The sequence below is a fragment of the Lampetra planeri genome, chromosome 9 (assembly GCF_965212315.1).
Source record: "Lampetra planeri chromosome 9, kcLamPlan1.2.h2, whole genome shotgun sequence".
NCBI classification, from domain to species: domain Eukaryota; kingdom Metazoa; phylum Chordata; class Hyperoartia; order Petromyzontiformes; family Petromyzontidae; genus Lampetra; species Lampetra planeri.
The window spans coordinates 4933570-4954308 of NC_136115.1; the positions used below are offsets into that span (position 1 = coordinate 4933570).

At 46.5% G+C, this 20739-nt stretch overlaps 2 protein-coding genes across 3 annotated transcripts in view; one reads left to right on the forward strand and one right to left on the reverse strand.

Annotated features, from left to right (window-relative positions):
* The window catches only part of CDHR2 (cadherin related family member 2), a 45417-nt gene extending 42443 nt beyond the window's left edge, over nt 1-2974 (reverse strand). The window contains exon 1 of the mRNA XM_078597455.1: nt 2514-2974. Within this exon, the coding sequence (XP_078453581.1) occupies nt 2514-2515 (2 nt within the window). The 5' untranslated portion in view covers nt 2516-2974. The remainder of the gene's footprint in view (nt 1-2513) is intronic.
* Nucleotides 2975-6585: 3611 nt separating this feature from the next.
* On the forward strand, nt 6586-20185 carry LOC144720603 (uncharacterized). Of its 2 annotated transcripts, XM_078597457.1 has the most exons (8): nt 6586-7255; nt 8853-9760; nt 10123-10414; nt 10894-11057; nt 11661-11830; nt 12994-13120; nt 14054-14162; nt 15817-20185. In XM_078597457.1, the coding sequence occupies exons 2-8, from the start codon at nt 8862-8864 to the stop codon at nt 16558-16560; spliced, it is 2505 nt and encodes an 834-aa protein (XP_078453583.1). In that variant the 5' UTR covers nt 6586-7255; nt 8853-8861; the 3' UTR covers nt 16561-20185. The 2 variants fall into 2 exon arrangements, with proteins under 2 accessions (XP_078453583.1, XP_078453584.1); XM_078597458.1 differs by lacking the exon at nt 11661-11830.
* Nucleotides 20186-20739: the final 554 nt, after the last annotated feature.

A 20739-nucleotide genomic window follows, 5' to 3' on the forward strand; every position in this document is an offset into this window, starting at 1 on the left:
ATGGGTTGACAGGTATGTCCATAATCGGCATCATCACCCACGGTCTATCAACGGCTGGGTGAAGCCCCCCACGCCCCAACTTCGCTGTCACCATCCCTCACAATAAATCCAGCAAGGCTCCTGCACATGAGCTAATCTCGTCACTGCACATGCGACGCAGGTGGTCGCCTCCCCGCGCACGTGTTCCTCTCCTGTGGCTGCCATTTTATCACCGATGACCCCCGTCGGCCAACGTCCCATCAAAGTGACTCTCCTCGATATCTCTGACTGGCATGATGATGTCTCTGACTTGCGTATCCTTAAGTGTAATTACCAGCACGCGTATTTCCATGGGTTTTTTTTAGTACTTTTCAGATTTTATTAAAATATTTTTTTTGCCAGTGTTCACGTTTCTGATCCATAAATCATACCAGGTAAAAGGTACTGGTTGAAAACGTTCACCTTCAGGCAAAGTGGTATGTTGCTTTTCATGATCCACCTTGCTCTTGCTGGTCTCTTTATTTAATGTTGATTATAATCTGCCTTCATGGCTTGGATATATACAGTACGTGTGTGTTGTGCTGTTGTGTTCTCCCCACAATGCTTTTAATGTTTCTGAAAATGCACAAAAACACCCCATCACATTAAGTTTGGTTTGTCACCATTGGCTCAATTACAGGCCTAAAAATTACGAATATTGATTGTCTTTCATGCGACAAACACAGATCTCTGCGTTCCCAATTTAACTGTCTATAGATACAAATGTTAGAATAAGTTTTTCCCCTTTTATCTGGCAACAAAGAGGGGAAAACTTATTCTCATATTTTGGTACTGGCAAAGGAGGTCCCATGATAAAAATGTTACTTGATAAGGTTTTTCAGGTTTTGTGAAAATCTCTTACGCAGTCATTCTCTGACTCCGGGAGTACTCTGAATTTATTGACTGGCTCATGTCATGATACTGATAATGGTGCAGGAATACGTTTGTCAAAAAAAACCCTCCATAAATATTGTATCAAAAAATACTATTTAAATGGATATAGCATTTACATGTCATAAAAGCAGCTTTATGTCAATCCACTGAAGGATGATAGGCCCTCCCCTCGACATATTGGTCATGGGGTTTGACCATACTTCACCACGCTGGTCAGTGTGCGTCGGCGAAGGAAGCCAGTTCAGACATCGTTCGCCGTGTCTGTCTCTGCGTGCTAAAGATAAGCATGCGTATTACTCATCTGAATGTACCTCCGAAGGTTCATTGTTCATTATTGGGGTGGCCGTTAATGGCAGCAAAACAGAGCGGCATTGTCCTTGGTCAGCTATCCTCACACGAGCTTATGACAAGGCCTCACGCCAACGTGTGGTGACTAACGACAGCTGGCACCGTAATAAAAAAAAATGTGGCAATCGCCTGTTTTGTTTAGAAATACTGGGTGTGCTCTTTGCTCCGGTGCACCATAAATGGTGAATGCGTGATGAGTATGCAACATCGACAAAACAAAAGCATCTAAAAATGTTCACGTAATGCTTAAAAGTTATTTTCTGAATACACCCAATGGGCTTAGCTCGGGCATATGAGCATTGTTTCGTGATACTGTTGAACCTTTGTTAATGGTAAACGTACGATACTGAAAGATAGAAACATATACGAATTGAACTTTTTTTAAATAGAAAATATTCATATACAGTACTTTACTATAATTACGTGCCTTGATTACAGTAGTCATATAAATGGTATATTTATGAAGCAATATGTTTTAATCTTCAACCTTTACACTTTAACTGAAGGTGCACTGTTGTCACAGTAATGGTAACGCTTCTTACATTTCTTCGTAATTGTATTAACTTTCGTTTTCCTTTACCACAACATCATTACAAAGTCTACCATTTCTCACTTTGGGTAACATGTAGGCGCTATGCTAAATTCTTAAATTCAAGTCATCTAACAAATGACAAAAATTATAATCATTTTAGTAATTTTGAAGAATACAAGGAACAAAACTAATTTGGAAACATATCACCTTGACATATCTTTCCCTCCACATAAAAAGTACGTAAATGCGTAGTATTTTTTACGTGGCAGGACACAAGGCCTTAATATTGGTGCAATATAAGCAAACTCTTAACCAGTTTTGATCAGACACTTTGTGCTGAATCGGGTCAAAAAAACATGTTCTGTTACATTTTATTTCAACGAACTAAACACTTTTCCTTGGCAATTGTCCTCTTTGTTGGCCAGAGATAAGCACGACTTTTTTCGGGCCAAAAAGGGAATATTCGCCAGTATACCACGTGAATGAGGATCGCCACCATCATTTGACAATCCGTACCTTTGTACAAAACCAGAGTATTACCACGTTCGACTACCTGTCCGCCTCTTACATGAACGTCGGAAAATCCAGTAAACTCAGTGCATTTGCAAGCAAGACTCTTCAATAGCAATGGAAAACAAACTGAGAAAAATATATATTTGCACTGCATATACATTTCTTTGCACAAACAATTCAAATCCACAGAGTTCCATCCAGTACTTACATTATTTTTGGCCAAGTCTTGAGAGATCTATAGATAGGCTTTGGAGATGCGCGTCTCTCTCCGAGTTGAGATTTTTAAAAAGAAAAAACCCACACCAACACAAAAAGAACCCCGTCGCCCACTGAATTCACTCGAGCGGTGAGGTCCTCAACGTAGACGCGGTGGAGTGGCAAGGCGAGGTGTGGCGTTTAGTGTTTAATGAGTAACGGTGCGCGTCAGACGGCCCACAGAGTTCAAGGGTCGTTTCTCTAACCGCCCTCGGCTCAAAAAGGGGCCCTATCAAATCCCACAATGTTGAAATGCGCAAGAAAAAAAAACCGCACGGGTTACAAGCACGCTTGCCTTGTGTCGTAAAAAAAAGGAATACCGCAGAACTGTGTTTTTTTAGCGAAGTTCAAGAAGCCAAGAGATTGTTGGTAAGAGCGCGACTGAGAATCGTGGCAGTTGTTACCACTCTTAGTCTTAACCTGGTGCTGCGGACTTTAGACATTGAACCAGGAAATACATTCATTCATTCCTATTTTTTTTTATTGACTCTTAATCATTACACGGTTAACCAGATTAACTCGGGGGATAATACATAAAACCATAGCGAAATACATTACGACTGCGTGAGGACGTGACATATCAATAATCATCTGGATGGTTCGAAACGAATACGGCATTTGTTCTGCAAAACGACTTCAGTTATTAAGGGGCCGTCCATAAATGACGTCACACACCTGGGGGGGGGGTCAGACATTTGTGACGATGTGTGACGATCGGGGGGGGGGGGGGGAGAAATGTGACGTCACATCAAAATGCGCAACTTTATACTTAATTAAATAGACTTTTTAATAAATGTTTTCTCCTACAACATCAGAGTGCAGCGCCACATTAAATACGCACTACAATGACAATAGTTTAAGCGATTTGAAGCATGTTTCATTTTTTGGCGGGAGGGCAGAGCTTTGTGACGTCATATTTGAGGGGGGATCTGACTTTTTGTGACGTCGTGTGACAAGGGGGGGGGGGGTCAAAAATCGTCCAAAATCGCGTGACGTCATTTAGGGACGGCCCCTTATGTGACTAAACTGGGTTCTCAAGTGCAGCGATTTCCGAGTTGCAGTCCAACTGCCACTTTCCCAGAAGGTTAACATCGTAATCTAAAAGCTGAAAATGTAAAATGTATTTATGCTTCATTATAGACAGGAATTGGATTCACCTCATAAAAAAAACCCAGTGATGACAAAGAACTCTGATGCTGAGAGTGAATGAGTATTATTTGGGTCTTTCGGTAAAGCCACGTAGATAGAAAAAATAATCTAAATAACAATATCACGACGTTTCGATCGCAACACAAGCAATCGTCTTCAGGTGAAAAAAGAGGGGAATGATTGTTACATCCAAAAATGTTACAACTCGATACATAAAGCCAAGGTGACTTAGGGGATTATGTCCACTCCAGAGCCCTAAACGTGCACCACTCAGATTCCAGTTATAAATCCAGGAATGTGCCCCCAATAAAACACGGTTCTTCAATGTAGTGAGTTCCATGATGGTCTCAATTCAGTTAGTAGTTTACTAAAAAACCCAATACACTTCTGGCAAATCTCCCGATGATGCTGGATGTAATTACCAGCGAAACGTATTCAAATTGTAAATGTTGTGGATTTACTCTCCAACACACAGGTGGGCTGAAGTAGTAATTGGCGCATTGTTTACGTGACAAACCTTACTGACGGTGTTGGGTGGTGGAGGGTTAGGACACATTTATACTTACGCGATCGAACCCAAAAATCTTTATTATGAATATTGGTCGCGAAAGCCTAGGTGTTATACCCAATACACTGTACTGTATTGTATGCAGAATAACTTAAATTTCGATTTAAAGCTTTCGTGACTGCAGGGATTCATCTTCTTGGTTCTTTCGGTAAAGTCATCTCTATGGCATCACCTAGCCTGCAGTTCTGTGAACACTTATAACCACAACACAAATGCGCCTTGAGTGTCAACTTCAATTTAGTGAATGATCAATAAAAGCAGAGCGTTTGTTTTTTCATTCTGCGTGGTGATAAACATTTGTTTAAAGTTTAACATGGTGTCGTGCCCCCCGAACCTCTGAATTTTCGTGGGGCCCCCTCTTCGATAAATATCTGAGCTATACCCCCCTTGGTCATGCGCAGGACCCAGATCGATTGTTGCATCGCAAGGCCTTGAGAGATGGCAACGGCTTTGGGGAAGCATTCATCCAGCAGTGTATAGATCATGGCTGATGGTGATACCAACGTGCACGAATTACTGGTTACAGGCAAGTTACTCTCGATAAGTGGTGCTTTTGTCAAGGCAACTGCAGAGGCCGTTCCTGAAATACTATTATCTCAACTACTTCATGAATACGATTTTTTTAAATCACGAAACTAAACAAAATATCTCGCCAGAGTATTGTTCCTTGGACATCCTCGGCACTCGGGATGAGTTTCAGATTTTTAGGATTAAAGTGTGATTCATTCAATTCTGGGTCCAACCATATGAATGTGGAATGAGTTACCTGTCAACAGTTGTGTAGCTACTGGTGGATTTTGCCATCACTTGACACTTGTAAACAATGTACTCTGTACAGAATACCCTCAGTTTTCCAAGGTAATGCGGGCAGAGTTGGCAGGGATACAGCAAGAACACAGATGATTGTAAAACAACGTTTTAAACGATGTTATTGCTCACCTAACATAGACCAGCGGTTGAATGTGTCATCTATTTTACTGTGTTTTTAAGCACACGAATCGGTTTACTTGGCAACATGTTTGGGCTCACCCTGTCACTGATATTAGTCACTGGCCCTCGATGAATAAGCCACACACAGACAAATGAGAGTTTACTTCTGTGAACAAATGTAACATGTGTGTGGTGATACTCTCAGTTCTTTCGGTAAAGTCACGTAGGTAAAAAAATGAAATAAAAATTAATAAAAATAAAATAATAAAAGCACGACGTTTCGGAGGCAACACAAGTCTCCGTCATCAGGTGGGACCGTCACAGCCAGATTTGCTGCATCAAGTGACTTTACCGAAAGAACTGAGAGTATGAATCCTTGCAGTCACGAAAGCTTCAAATCTAGAATATGTGTGGTGGTGGGGAGGGCATTGCACTTGCTATGAGAAGCGGATAGACATTGCGTCTCGTGACGTGACATAAAGAAAGCAGGACAATAACATTGTGAAAACAGCATCTTATTGTCACGTCAATATCTTTAAATTGGTTAATATCGACTTGCTGGCCCCAGCTAGATCACACGGGGTGTAACCAAGCCTCTGAAGCTGTAGTGGGAAATCTTATTTTACCAGATGAGCATCAGTTGACAACTCCAAGTATTTTGCAAGGTCGCCCTGGGTTTATGATGTTTCCAAGTTAGTTATCCTACACGAAGTGGATTTATGTCGTGTCTGCTAAGTTGATCCGTGATAAATACGCGATTTATATGATTAGGCATTTTTTTAACAACCGCATGGCGCAAATCTGTCAAATGGGTGTATACTAAGATTTTTTTTTATTTTGCAAAATAAAATAAAAATTCTGAAATTTTTCATTGATTCTAGCTGCATCTCCTCCATCCAAATATTTCGGAATTCGCATTGAAAAAACCATCCGGGGCCAGCTTCATGCCACTGCGGAGGAGGGAGGCGGGGGCGAGGGGGAGGAAGGCGGGGCGAGGGGGGAGGGAGGCGGGGCGAGGGGGAAGGGAGGCTGTGGCGAGGGAGGGGGGAGGGAGGCGGGGCGAGGGGGAAGGGAGGCGGTGGCGAGGGAGGGGGAGGGAGGCGTGGCGAGGGGGGAGGCGTGGCGAGGGGGGAGGCGTGGCGAGGGGGGAGGCGTGGCGAGGGGGGAGGCGTGGCGAGGGGGGAGGCGTGGCGAGGGGGGAGGCGTGGCGAGGGGGGAGGCGTGGCGAGGGGGGAGGCGTGGCGAGGGGGGAGGCGTGGCGAGGGGGGAGGCGTGGCGAGGGGGGAGGCGTGGCGAGGGGGGAGGCGAGGAAGGCGGAAAGATCGTGACGTCACTCGGCGGGGGGCGCGTGACGTCACCCACGAGAGCCCCACCCCCACCCCCTGCATTGTTGACCTCTTCGTGGCGAGCGCGCGTCCCGGGGCAGGTGAATCAGAAGCAGCGAGCCGAGGCGAGCGGCGATCTTCGCGAGGAAGCATCGCAGCCGCCGTTCGTCTTCTCTGTTGTCTCCCCCTTGCGTGATTTCCCCTGCCTACCCCCCGTCAATCTGACTTACGATCCGTCTCATCGTAGTGGGGTGGGGGGGCTCTCATGCTCCTCTCTCGTTCGAAGGACCGCGTCGTTTTGACGTCGTCATTTAAAAAAAAAAGAACCGCCGTCTCTAGACGTCTTCGCGGACACTGCTGCGGCTCTTGAAACATTGAGGCGGGTGCGTGGCGTGGCTTGTTTGTTACTGAATTTGACAACAACAACAAAAAGCCCCCCCCCCACATTTACCTCTCATTGTTTACGATTCTTCTTTTCGCTTTGCCGCGACCCCTCGCCCGCGCTGGTTACGTCTCGCGAAGCCCCGCCCCCCCTTGCATTTCCCAGCGCGGACAAACGCGGCGGCGGCGACGCTCGCCTCGTGATTGGCCGGCGGTGCCCCCACAGCCCCCCCCCCCACTCTCACGAACGTCGCTCACGTGGGGCCGCTTTGGGCCAATGGTGGCGGCGCGCGCGGTGACCATTCGCGTTGGGGAAATTGAAGGCCGCCGGCTCCCTCTACGGTACTGTACAAGGTGGGGGGGTACAAGGTGGGGGGGGGGGGGGGTACAAGGTGGGGGGGGGGGGTACAAGGTGGGGGGGGGGGTACAAGGTGGGGGGGGGGGTACAAGGTGGGGGGGGGGTACAAGGTGGGGGGGGGTACAAGGTGGGGGGGGGGGGGTACAAGGTGGGGGGGGGGTACAAGGTGGGGGGGGGGTACAAGGTGGGGGGGGGGTACAAGGTGGGGGGGGTACAAGGTGGGGGGGGGGGGTACAAGGTGGGGGGGGGGGGGTACAAGGTGGGGGGGGTTCAAGGGGGGGGGGTACAAGATGGGTGGGGTACAAGGTGGGGGGGGTACAAGGTGGGGGGGGTACAAGGTGGGGGGGGTACAAGGTGGGGGGGGTTCAAGGTGGGGGGGGTTCAAGGTGGGGGGGGGTACAAGGTGGGGGGGGTACAAGGTGGGGGGTTCAAGGGGGGGGGGTACAAGGTGGGGGGGGGTTCAAGGTGGGGGGGGTACAAGGTGGGGGGTACAAGGGGGGGGGGTACAAGGTGGGGGGGGTTCAAGGGGGGGGGGGTACAAGATGGGGGGGTACAAGATGGGGGGGTACAAGGTGGGGGGGGTTCAAGGTGGGGGGGGTACAAGGTGGGGGGGGGGGGTACAAGATGGGGGGGTTCAAGATGGGGGGGTTCAAGGTGGGGGTTACAAGGGGGGGGTACAAGGAGGGGGGCAAAGGAGGAGCGGTGGCGCAGCGGTTAGCGTCTGCTTCATAGGGGATCTTTGTCTTTGATGGGGGTAGAGTAGTGATGGGGATGACCGTGGCATTATAGCGATGCGGTTGATGGCTGTGGTCCTCCGATGGGCGTGATGATGGTAGTAAGTGATGGTAGTTGCTGATGATTGTGATGGTGATTAACAGGCGCTAATAATGGTGATTGGGGTAATAATGATTGAAATCCAAAGTGTATTGCGGCAAGATGTGGATGATGGCGAGGATGGGTGTGATGTGATGGTGTTGGCGGGATTATAATGATGCTCACATGATGCAGATGATGGCAGTGATCCTTGAATTAGGGGTGACGGTCGTGTGAGGGTTATGATGGGAGGGTGGTGGTGTTGGTGGGGTAATCATGCTGATATGCTGATATTGACAGGAGTGGTCCTATAATGTCGACGCTAGTGTGGATGATGGTGATGCGGGTGATGGAGATGGGGGTGATGAGGGTAGTGATGATAATGGGAGTGTGATGGTGGGGTTATGTTGAGGTGATGGGTGTGGTGGTTTTGGGGGTAACAGTGATAATGAAGTTGATGTTATGGAGATGGGGTGGTGGCAATGAAGGCAATGTAAATGTGATGATTCGATGATTGTTTTATAGTGATGTGGTGAAGTAGGTAATTTTAGTAGAAGTGTGGATGATGGGTGATGATGTTCTGGTGGCAAAAATATGGTTTACAACACGAGTTGTATTCATGGTTTCTTCAGAGCAAAACCATTCCGATATGACATCCACAGCACTCTATGTAGTAGTGGAGGTGCAATCAAGTTGTACATGTACCAACCCTGTGGTCTATATTTTTTGGGGACAATACTGACAATCTCTTTGGCCCCTTGTGCTCAGGAGGAGGCCATGGACAGAGTTCCCCTGCCGATCACAGACTTCCCCCTCCACCACAGTCGCATGGTTCTGCAGAAGCTGAACGAGCAGCGAATATCTGGGCTCTTCTGCGACGTGACTGTGACGGTGTCGGCGCGCACCTTCCTGGCGCACAGCAATGTCCTTTCGGCCTGCAGCGAGTACTTCAGCTCGGTGCTGACGGGACGCAGTCCTCGGCAGTCTGTGGCGCTGAAGTCTATCGCGCCCGACTGCTTCAGCCAGCTGCTCGAGTTCTTCTACACGGCCAAGCTGCCGGCGGATCACATTGCGGAGTTCTCGGCGGCCGCAAAGCAGCTCAAAGTGGTCGGGATCCTTGACCTGGGCTCGGACTCCTCGGGCTATGACTGGGACAGCGAGGTCTCCGCCAATGGCACTTTGGAGCCCGGCGCCAACGGCGTCAAGGGTGACGGCTGGAACACCTGGAGCCATGTGGCCGTGGGCGCAGAAGCGGGCAGCCATATGCCTTTGAGCCCAGCCGGTCGTGCCGCGCACTTGAATCCGAGATCTGTGGTGTCGGACGATGACTATGAGCCACTGGACGACGTGAGCAGTGGGTCCCCGGCCTCTGGCGAGCGAGGGCTTTTAGACGGTGTGTCTTGTGGCAGCCTTGAATCTCTGTGCCTTACTAGAGAGAACGGCAAAGAGAAAGTGGGTCTTGTAGGATGCCCTGCCAGGGGTAGGAGCGGAAGTCCCGTGGCACTTGGCTGTGGAGTTGAGCAGACGGGAGTAGATGTAAATCTACCCGAAAGCCCCGGTTCCCTGGCCTTGGCCACGGCGCTTGTGCCCCTCACAGTAACGAAAGCCTGCAGGTCTTTGAGGAGCTCGTCCGTCGTTTCCTCGCCTCCATTGGTCAAGCGAAGAGGGAGACCCAGGTCTGAATGAAGCCAACCACTGTTACTATGTTTATGAGATGCTATAAACAATAACAGATTTTTTTAACCCAAAATATATCGATTTCTTTTATAAATACAAGGAATGTTATTTGAAACCTATTATTTTCTAAAGTAGAAGTGTAAATGTATATATTTTAGAGTAATTTAAAATATACCTCTTTGAAAATGCAGTTGTATACATACGCAAAAAACTAAATGTTAGTTATGCTATGGTTGCTTGCCATAGTATACTTAAAATGTCGCGTATGAATTTCGTAGTTTAATATGTGGTCTTGAACCGGCAAACAGCTGCTCAATCTTGCGCCTCTCAGTGCAGTCACGTCTGTTGTTGCTCACCTCAGGAAACAGCTCCAGAGAACGGAGTGCCCCGTCATACCAAGAGCACGGAAAGCACCGGAGCGTTTCAAATCAACGCCGCAAGCTGCCGTCCCACATTCCCCGTCCCTTCAGGAAGATTGCACGGGCATTGTAACAGGTGGGGTCCCCGCGGATGAGTCTCCGGACCCCCTTTGTGAGGCCTCGCAAGTACCCTGTACTCCGAGGAAGCGCGGGAGGCCTAAGGGCTCGAAGAACAAGCTGCAGCACGCCAAGATCGAAGCAGAGGACTGCTCACCGGGCATTATGGACTCCCAGGTAAACAAATGCAGAAATCGCCTTGGGGGGGAAAATGACCAGAGTACGGTAATCACCAGAAATTCACCAGATCTCATCATATCTTAGCGGCTAAGCGTGAATATGCCTGGATAGTGCTTAGATGAGTAACAGCTATGCATAAAGCAGGTTTTTGTAGGCTGTTGTGAGCCTACATGGACAGTGCAGCAGAACGTTGTTGTATCTATGCCTCTGCTTTCACCAACCCACACCACGAATAACCTCACATCCCTCACGGCGTGGGGAGGCCCTCATCTAGCAGTGGATTAGCGAAGGGCTGCATATATAAACATAATAAGGGTCCCGCTTTATTAAGTGTTTTACAGGTCAAGTGTATGTAAACCCATGCTTTCTAATTGAGTGACCTGTATATTTGACACATTTGCGTTTGGGTATTAGTCTGAGTTGAGTTTTAAATAATGTTCTGTGACGTGTTTCTCCTCTTGCTTTCCAACATTGAGAATGAAGAGAAGCCCTCCCTGTTGTACACGAGTGGAGAATTTGGCAGCAAGTGGAAGAGGGAGAGGTGTGAGGGTTGCAAGAAACTCTCCCCGCACTGCCATCAAGTGCAGCCTGGTGCTGCCCCTTTCAGCTGCGATCTGTGTGATAAAGAATTCATTTACAGGTGATGAATGCTCCAACATACTGTAGTTCACAGCTCTCACTATGTGTTTGTGCGTTTGTGAATGAGGGGTCAGATTTTAAAGAAAGCCTTGCATTAATACACTACCTAAAAATATGTAAAACAGTCTCCTGTTTTTTAGAGGCTTTCACGCATGTGTTTTGATATCTGCAGTCTTGTTTTCATAACGTCTTTCCAAGTAATGCTATGCAAGTGTTATTTTGTTATATTGTTAATGACTATACAGAGGCTGGAGTGGTGGGGTAGTGGGAAATTTACTCTGCTACAAACCTAACAATGCGAGTTCGATTCCCAGCCATTGCTAACATCAGCGGCAAATATAAGAACCGTTCCTGGACTTGTTCTTGGTAAACATCGGCACTGATGAGATAAAAGACAGCAAGGCGTGGAGTTAGCCACACCACCCTTTCTTGCGTTCCGGCCTTAATAGATGCTTGCTGAGAGCACTTACCCCAACAGTCGTAATGGCTATACGAGGGATCGCTTGTTTGTTCATGAATGCTTTGCTGCCGTACGAATTAGTTTAGATTAAAGTTGTCATTATTTTCCCCACCGGTGGGCCCTCGTAACCACACGACGGGACAGTTGCATGCTGCGCCAGCATTGCAAGGTGCACAGGCAGCGCAAGCTGTACCAGTGTGAGCAGTGCGGCAAGTGGCTGCTGTCCCTGGAGAAGCTACGGGACCACGTGGCGTATCATGGGGAGGCCAGGCCGCACCACTGCTCCCTCTGCGAGAAGGCCTACAAGGTCAAGAGTAAGGGCCGCCAATGACACACCTTTGCACATTGTGTCCAAGCTGGAAGAAATAAATTTCATAATCTCTCTGCATTGTGTCAAAAAACATGTTATGGGCATAATATTCAATGGGTAAGCTGTGGGTGGATTGAGAGATGTTCATTTTTCCCTAACGTGCATTTAATAAGACTGGTTTATCGCGTATTTATATTTCAACAGCCCAATCCACAGCCGATGAAGGCCTCCCCAAGTCGGTCATGGGGGTTGTTTGACCATACTTCATCATTTTGGTCAGTGCATATTAATGGAGGGGGTGCCCAGCATAAGTTCAGATATCTCTTGCCACTGATGTTAGTCATTTTCCAGGAATCAAAATCGAGTCACTGGGTTCATAACACAGTGCGCTAACCAATTCACCACCAATCCGAAGCATTCTGTTATTTGCTTGGCTTATAAAAAGCTGCTTGTAGAGTTTGATGTGTCAATTTTCTTTGTAATTTTTTAGTTCAAGGCAGCCTCACAAAATCAAGGTGCTTAATCAGGGGAGGGTTGCATTGAGATATTTGGCAAATTCCTTTTCCTTCACTTTTTGCATGTGGGGGGAAACTGCAGTATTTTGAGACAGTACACACGCACAAGGAAACAATACTCCAAGGGTCACAAACATAGGTTCACAATTCCCCTTGCTGTTCTGTCATTACCTGGCCACAATGCAACTCGGTGGGTTTTGGAGTTTTTACAACTCCATGTCATCCACCAACCTTTTCTTGAATATGTTTTGGAGCATCTGCTGCTAAGTAATGTTGTAGTTCGTTAGAAGTAGTATAACCTGGTGTTGATGTTAGGCATATGGGAGAGTGCACCCGCTGATAAGTGGATAAAAAGTCCATTTGAAGGGTACTCAGAAGAAGTTCTGTGAAATCTGCTTCTGCGCATCAAACTCTTAACGCACAAGGTTGCACTGGAGTGAGAGATTACCGAATAGATAACTTTATTTGAAAATTTGATGTTGACAGCAAAATTTTAATAAAACATGGGAAGAAAGCAAAAAATAAAATTAATAATAGCAGTCATAAGAGGCACCATAACAACTGTCTGTGGAAGAAGGCAAAGCCGTTAAATTGTTTTTGACATTGTCTTGACCAATCGTGGGGGGTGCGGGGGGGGTGTGCACGTATGCAGACGACCTGACGCAGCACGTGCGCATGAAGCACATGGAGGCAGCGCGGGGCAAGCCTCCCCTCGTCCAGCTGTGCGAGTTCTGTGGCCAGGCGGTCAAGCACTACAAGAGCCACAAGATCTTCTGCAGGTGCGCGACGATCACCGCCTGGACAATGCGTACTGGGGACCTGCGGGGGTTGTGTCGATGTGGTTTTTGTTTCAGTTGCGCGTTTGGGATGGGGCGTGTGCTCGGGATGTTGGATTGACTGGGACTGAATTCCATCTCCTATGTGCGCTGGACTTTTTCCGGTGACCCACGTTGTTCTTTGGACTCACAGGCACTTCCGGCTCTTATGAGATGTGCTCATGGTTTTCACGTGTCATTTTCCTGCGTTTTCTCAATCCTTCACCGATGTTTACTTTGTCATTGTGATATTGTTATTTTATGTACGTTTTCTACAGCACTTTCAGACGTGGAAGCATTTAGACACTCATTAAATGCGCATTGTTTTTCTTAAAATTATTAGTCGTGGTGTGATTCAGTTTAGGCTACTCTGTGCTCCGTTTTAAATTCTTAACCTGAACTAAGGGTTTGGCTCAGAAATGAAACTCGCTAAAAATGGTGCCATTTAATGCGTAACTAGTTAAGTATGATTGTTTTATCATTATTTTCCTTCTTAGTTTGCTAAGAACGCACTGATGAACAAAATTCCAATCCCCCAATGTCTTCCGCTCTTCATGTTCTCCTGCCACTTACATCCGTTGTGTTCCTACAAATCTTATAATTTTCTGCCTGCTTCGCTTTCTCCTTCCCTCAATCAGCTTCCTTTCTGTTATTAATGTATATGCATTTGCCCCACCTGGCATCTGATGTCCTCACTATATGTATTACTTAACTCAATTTAAGTATTTTTTTTACTTTGTAAACTACATTTGTAATCCTTGTTTTTATTGATCAATTATTTCTTTACTCGTTACATTCCAATGTTTATGCTCATTGCTCCGTCACACTGTACATGGGTGCATGCAAATTCGTGCATGAGATAAATGGTGTTGACGGGCTGCATTTTTGTTTTTGCAGCGGTGTGAAGAAGTTTCAATGCAAGTTTTGCCTGCAGGCGTACTCACGCTTGTCAGAGCTAAAGAGACACACGTGGACCCACACGGGAGAGTTGCCCTACCAGTGTCAGGTTGGCTGATTTTCGCTAACTTTTCTTATCCAATGGAAGGCAGTGGTGGCAAATGCAGAGATGCCTTCATGTATCGTGAGAGGCCAAAGATGAGAGTCAACACTTAATATGTCGAAACAGCAGTTGTAAACAGTTTAAATATGTGTGTTTAAAAATTATACCAAACTGCATTATTTAAGTCTTGCTTTATGAGCTCCTTAATTCCAGTGTAATAATTCAGGATTCATAAATCACATCTTTTTTGTTAGATTGTGTAGGTATAATTCCAATTTTCAGCTGTACCCTCCGCCAACAAAAATATCAAGTTGTCATGTGGGCAAATATGCTAATTTATTTTTTTTATTAGCAAACCGGTGGAATGTTGAAAAGAAAGCCAAAGATTGACGGTTTTATCAGACACTAGCTTTACTACCCGGCTTCGCCCGAGACTTGGATTCTTGTCTTGGATTAATACACGGCCTACGCGGAGGGTGGGGGGGGGTGACGTCAGCAGGCACACTGCGTAACGCTGCCGCATGCGGGTGACATCCCAGATGTGACGTCACCGCTCACTTGCCGTGCAAAATATATCCATTATTGCGCCCCCCCCTCCCCCAAAATACAAAAGTCTATTTTTATACTTTTTGCATTGTGTACAGTCTGGAAACTACCCACATGCCAAATGTCAAGTTTGTTGCATGTTGGGAAGTATGCTAAACATTTTGAACAGACACACATTCACAAATTTCCCTTTTACATATATAGATTTCGCGGGAGATTACATCCGGCATCATCAGGTGTTAACAGCAGCTCAGCTCCTGTGTGAATGAGCTTCCTAATCTTGGCCCTTAAGTTCGGGATATTTTACATGTTGGGAGAATTGTGTTGTTGACCATGGCATGGTTGTAGGATAATTTTACAATTGAGAATTCAACCCAGGATTTTGTATCCATTGGTACCCTGTTTACTGATACATTAGGCATTTACTGTTCTTGCAACATTGCCAGTAGACTTTAAAAGAACAGCTCAGAACTTAGATTTTCAATTGGAGTGCCACCGACATAGAGGGTTGTACCTTCGCAGAAACATTTGCAGTGCATTTACAACGTAAACCCCTTTTCGTGTTTTGTTTGCATATCATTCAAATGTTAGCTTCAGATTTTTCGTGCCATAAGTGTGTTGATGCATGGACAACTGCACTTGCTAAAATCATTATAATGAAATGGATATTAATATTGTTGGACCACTGGTGTAGTGGTTTGTACACTGCTGTATAAACTCGACGACCTGGATTCCAAGCCATATCTCACATCAGTGGCGATTAATATCTGAATCAGACCTGCCTGCCCTCCACTTTACCAACCAACATTTACCAGCATGGTGAAATATGATATAAAAAATGTTATATGACTGACACGGCATGGAAAGGATTGATGAATGGCCATAAATTATACATTCTATTCGTATTGTATTCTAGGTTTTGACAGAATACCTCTGATTAGCAAGGTTGGCTGCATACGGTGCGAAATAAGTTGGACATACGTACATACATACGAATATAAATGAAGAAATGAGACATGGCCTCAAATAGAACGATGTCAGCAGCTGCCCGAGTTGTTCCCGATCGGTACTTAACTCAGCCTCCCTTCGGCGTGTGTTTTCCCCCCCACCGCAGATATGTGGCAAACGCTGCCGACACCCCAGCAACCTGAAGAAGCACATTCGCACAGTGCACAAGGAGGAAGTGAGAGTTCAGATCGATCGGGAGCACGCCGCCCCCAAGCTCCTCAAGGACTTCACTCCACCGGACGTCGAGGTGCACGGCGTCGTGGCCAGCCCCACCGACGCTTGGTCCGAGGTCGTGGATTTCGGTTCGGAGAAACTGGCTGGCGCCTATGGCCAGCACGTGTTCATGGGTGCGCAGCAGCTCCTGCCCGACATGCCGGGAGAGCCCCTGATGCAGAACATGTATTATCAGCCGGACTCTGGCACGCAGCACTCCATCAGCCCCGTCGAGGGTTCGGGCGGGATCGCCGTCATCCCCCTCACCGTCGTCAATTCCTGCGAGCCCAAGGTCAATCACGCCGGAACGATCCCGATGCCTCCTCCCGAGCGGCAGGGCCTGTCCTCGTCGCCCGCGTCGCTGGAGAGCTCGGCCGACCTGACGCCGCTATCTGCCCTCGCCGTTCTACCCGTGGGCAGCTTCCCACCCACCGTCTCCTCGTCGACAGTCCTCTCTCCCCAGTTCCCCGTGGGCGTCTCCGATTTCCCGGTGATCATTTCGGGCAAGGCGGCAACGCCGCAAGTCCCGAGCCAGCTGCCCTCCTTCAACTCGCTTTTGACGGCCGCCCCCCTGGACATGATGAGCAGCCACCTGCTCGTGGCGCACCAGTCTGATGTCCACAACGAGCAGCTCTAGAGAGCGCCGTTGTGGTCGGCGACTGTATTTATTCGAGGCAGCTCAATTTTAACTGATAACTGCAAGTTTACAAGCAGCTGCAGTTGTTGTTTTCTGGCCCGTCGGCACTGGAGATTGTAGCACAGGAGGATGGAATAAATCAATTGTGGTGAGCACGGTAGTCAAGTTGGCCGTGGGTACCGCTCGCTGAGGTGCATTTGCGCCGCCTCTACACTTGGTAGCGATGCCACTGACTGCGGTCGACTGTTTGAGATTGTGGAAAGCAGTCTGGAGCAATGTTTAGCATCTAGTGGGAAAGTCAGTATTCCATACGCAAACGAGCATTGGACATTTGGAAAGCAGTCTGGAGCAATGTTTAGCATCTAGTGGGAAAGTCAGTATTCCATACACAAACGAGCATTGGACATTGCTCATCATTGTTGGTGGCATTGAAACTGGTGGAAGTGACACATTCCTGAGTCGGGGATCAGTATCTCCAGAGGACAACCATTTTTATTCTCGTCAAAAATGGTTATTTCAAGTTTACCAACTGAGCTATATCTAGGCACATACATAGTAATGGCTTAACATTATGGTGGCATGCACTGTGAATCCGTTATGTCTAGCAAGTGGACCAGGGATATAATGTACGAACATACACATTCGTATTTTTACGGTACTGTACAATGCAGGTCAGCTGCTGGCAGACTTTGGATTGAAAGAATTCGCTGCTTTCCTATTCACTTATATTTTTAGACGGGATCTCACTTGGTATTAGACTGATGAGATATAGGGGAGGTGGAGATTATCCTTTTGACACTGCACTATGCGAGTTTAACTCAGCGCTGTGTACTGTTGAAGAGCCAACCGGTTGTTTTATAGGCAGCACACTAAAGACTTAAAAGTCACCGTTCATTAATTAAAGGGTGTTAAAGTTTATGCTTTTTATTTTGAAAAGAAACTTTATTTAACTTATTAAATGTGTACTTATGGGTCTCTATTGTTAAATTCATAGGAAACTGGGTCACAATGGCAGTTGAGGTACAGTAAAACGTCAGCCAGCCGGGCTTTATATGTGAATCACTGGTCCGGCAAAGCTTAACAAATAATTAAATAATTATAAAACCTAATCAATACTGTAACCTTTAGATATGAACATTCAAGTACGAATCTTGACTTAAAGCTTTCGGTAAAGTCACGTAAAAAGGTTCAAAGAAACCTATCTATATTACTTTACCGAAAGACCCAAAGAATACATTCAAGTACATTTAAAACAAATGTTTTAATTAAATTTTCCTAAAGAATGGAATATGTGTATAATACGATTCAAATCGACCATGCTGTACTCTATGAACGTTGTGTGCCGCATTGCTCTCACAGAGGTGTATTGATGTCCTCCGAGGACTAAAAATGGAGGAAACTAAACTCAAAAGACAGAGTGAAGAGAGATAAAATCGGAGAAGCAGAAAGCAAGCAAAGAGGACGACAGAGCGTGACAGCCCAATGAGTCCACGATCACAGACCAGATATTCCACCTGGGGTGGCATTACTTCACTGCTTCCACTTTCTTTATGTGGCCAACTACAATGTATTATGTGATAACCACTTTAATCTTCTTGGTTCTTTCGGTAAAGTCACGTAGAATGGAAATAATAAAATAATAAAAATAAAACAAAGTAATTCTCACGACGTTTCAGCCACAACGCAAGCAGCCGTCCTCGGGTGAAGAATAGGTCTGTCGAGAAGACAGAGTCTGAAATTAGCTAGTTGTCGAATAATTCACTTTTATTTCCCATATAAATCGGAACGACTGAAATTTTGCTACCTTGGATGGCTTCAATTTCTGCTCTGAACCATGCATTGAATAGGAAGCTACATTCGCCACCTACTGTGCATGTCAGTGCACTGCAAGCTTTGTGCTCTAGTTGGTGCCAGACTCTGTGGGATATTGTATTGGTCTGGGATACGTGAAACCAGCAAGGCAGTACTGCAATTTTGTATAACGCCGGGCCAAGTGGCTGATAGAGAACTAATGCTGACCTTTGGCTCCTTGGAAATAACAATTGGCTATGAAGATGACAGTTTTTTTTAAAGTATGTTGATTCATTTGGAATTAAGGAAAATTATTCGTGAGCATATATAATGAATTCTACAAAAGAGCGGTCCCAGCCAGCATGTCTTGTAACCGTTAGATAGCAGTGACATGTTTATTTTATTCCTTTGCAGGTACAGCCAAAATAGATTATGGAAAACCGGACCTTTTGCAATGCAAAATATAATTTATCTGCATAGACATTGTAATGATTAATCCCATGATTACTCATCTGAGCTGGGCATTATAGGTGAAGTAAAATAAAACATTAATGCGATGAAGAAGTATAAAATGCAGTATGTTGAACATTGTTTTGGCGAGTAGGGATGCTAATCAAGTGCCGATTGAATTGCCAGTATCCTTTCCAGGATGAGTCATATGGATGGGTTGAGGCCAGGATACATGGACAGATGAAGTGTACTTCATGTAAGCGGGGCTACTTCTTCCTAGCGTTGTTCCCGCTGTGGCGCAGGGTCTGCTTTTCGGCCTTGTCTTCTCCATTTGGCTCGGTCCAGGACATCTTCAGGGGATGCGTTGACCGTCTTTATGTCTTCCTTTATTCGATCCATCCATCGCTTCTTCGGACGTCCGCGTGGACGGCGGCCCTCTGGCTCAATACGCATGGCAGTCTTGGCCACTGATGACTCTTCACTTCGCATCACATGGCCGTACCACCGAAGCCTTGCCTCAAGCATCTTGTCCGCAATGGGGGCCACACCAAGTCATGTAAGCGGGGCTACATGGAGTTGAAAAGGGGGTGTAATGACCTACCGTTTGCTCCCAGTGGATGCGACTTGCTCACTTTACTACCAACATGTAAGTCTCCCACAACCATACGGCAAAGGGAGGGAAAAACACCTTTTGAACTTTTTTTGCACCAGGCCTTACGGAAATACGAACGTAAGTCAGTGAGGCTAAATTAAGGGTATGGGTTACATAGGTTCGACCTCAGGGAGTTGGAAAAGGATGGACTCGGAGAAATGTGTGTTTGGATAGCACTGTTGTAGCAGCAATGGAAATGTAGCAGTGCAATGCCTATGGTACATGATGCACGCCTCCCACAGACACCCCATTTCAGGTTCGGGCTGGTCCACAAGAGTTGACTTTTCCTTATAGTCTCGAGTGACAAGAAGCACAATATTGTGTTGTAACAACCTAAACTGCCATTACCTGGGAATTTATCCGGAATGTTCATAAACGTTACCAGTTTGCAGCCAAATTCTGCTGTATATCAGACATGGTGTGTTAGAGTACACATCACATTTCCACTGTTCAAGCTTGGTATTCCCTCTATACATATGCTTGTTACATTGTGAGCGATAGCTTACTAATTGCCATCGGTATGAATTCATGTGTTGGCATTAAGACTCCAGGTTATGTTAACTTGGCTTCGTGTTAACCATATATTTCATCACTTTGTTTTTGCTTTCACAATGTGAAGGTTATTTTTACTTTCTTTTTACCTGCACAAATTCAGCATCACCTCCTTTTGCACTAGGGTGCTGCTGAAGTGAGTTCTTTTGCAGTATTGAAAATAAACTGACGACTTTTGTACACCTTTGCCTTGTCTGGTTACTTTGAACCCCACGCATTTAAATGTCAACGTTCAGTTTTGTTACAGGTGTTGAGGAGTTCCCACGGACGCACTCGGAGACGGAGGTAAGTTATGGGCTTTCGCCAAGGGTTTATTAAAGACTTCACAATACACACAAGGGTACACAACTCCCAGGGGCTAGTGGTCCTACAATGAGTCCTGGTCCCTGCCCGGCTAGCTCCGGTCTCTCGTGGCGGATCGTGGACTCTGCCGACTCCACCGACCGGAGAGAGGGAAGCATCTCTATCGGCTACCACCACCGGCTTCCTCCCAGACTCACTACTCGATCCCTCTCTACCCCTGGTTCCCTCTTCACCGTTCGCACTATACCCGTTCCCACAGTGACCTCGCTTTTGCCACGGGGTCTCCCTTAAGTACCCTAGGAGACGTGACGTCATTGCACTGAACGGCACACATGACGTCCCATCCCCATTTTACTCCTCTACACAGGTAACCATGAGGTTTTGGCCAATGCCCTTACGTAGTCTTTCCTCGCCATGGCAGTTTTAATAAC

Coding starts and splice junctions, on each gene's coding strand:
- LOC144720603 (XM_078597457.1), top strand. CDS start 8,862: ATGGACAGAGTTCCCCTGCCGATCACAGACTTCCCCCTCCACCACAGT. Junction 11,058..11,660: donor GATAAAGAATTCATTTACAG/GTGATGAATGCT, acceptor ACGACGGGACAG/TTGCATGCTGCGCCAGCATT. Junction 11,831..12,993: donor GAAGGCCTACAAGGTCAAGA/GTAAGGGCCGCC, acceptor GCACGTATGCAG/ACGACCTGACGCAGCACGTG.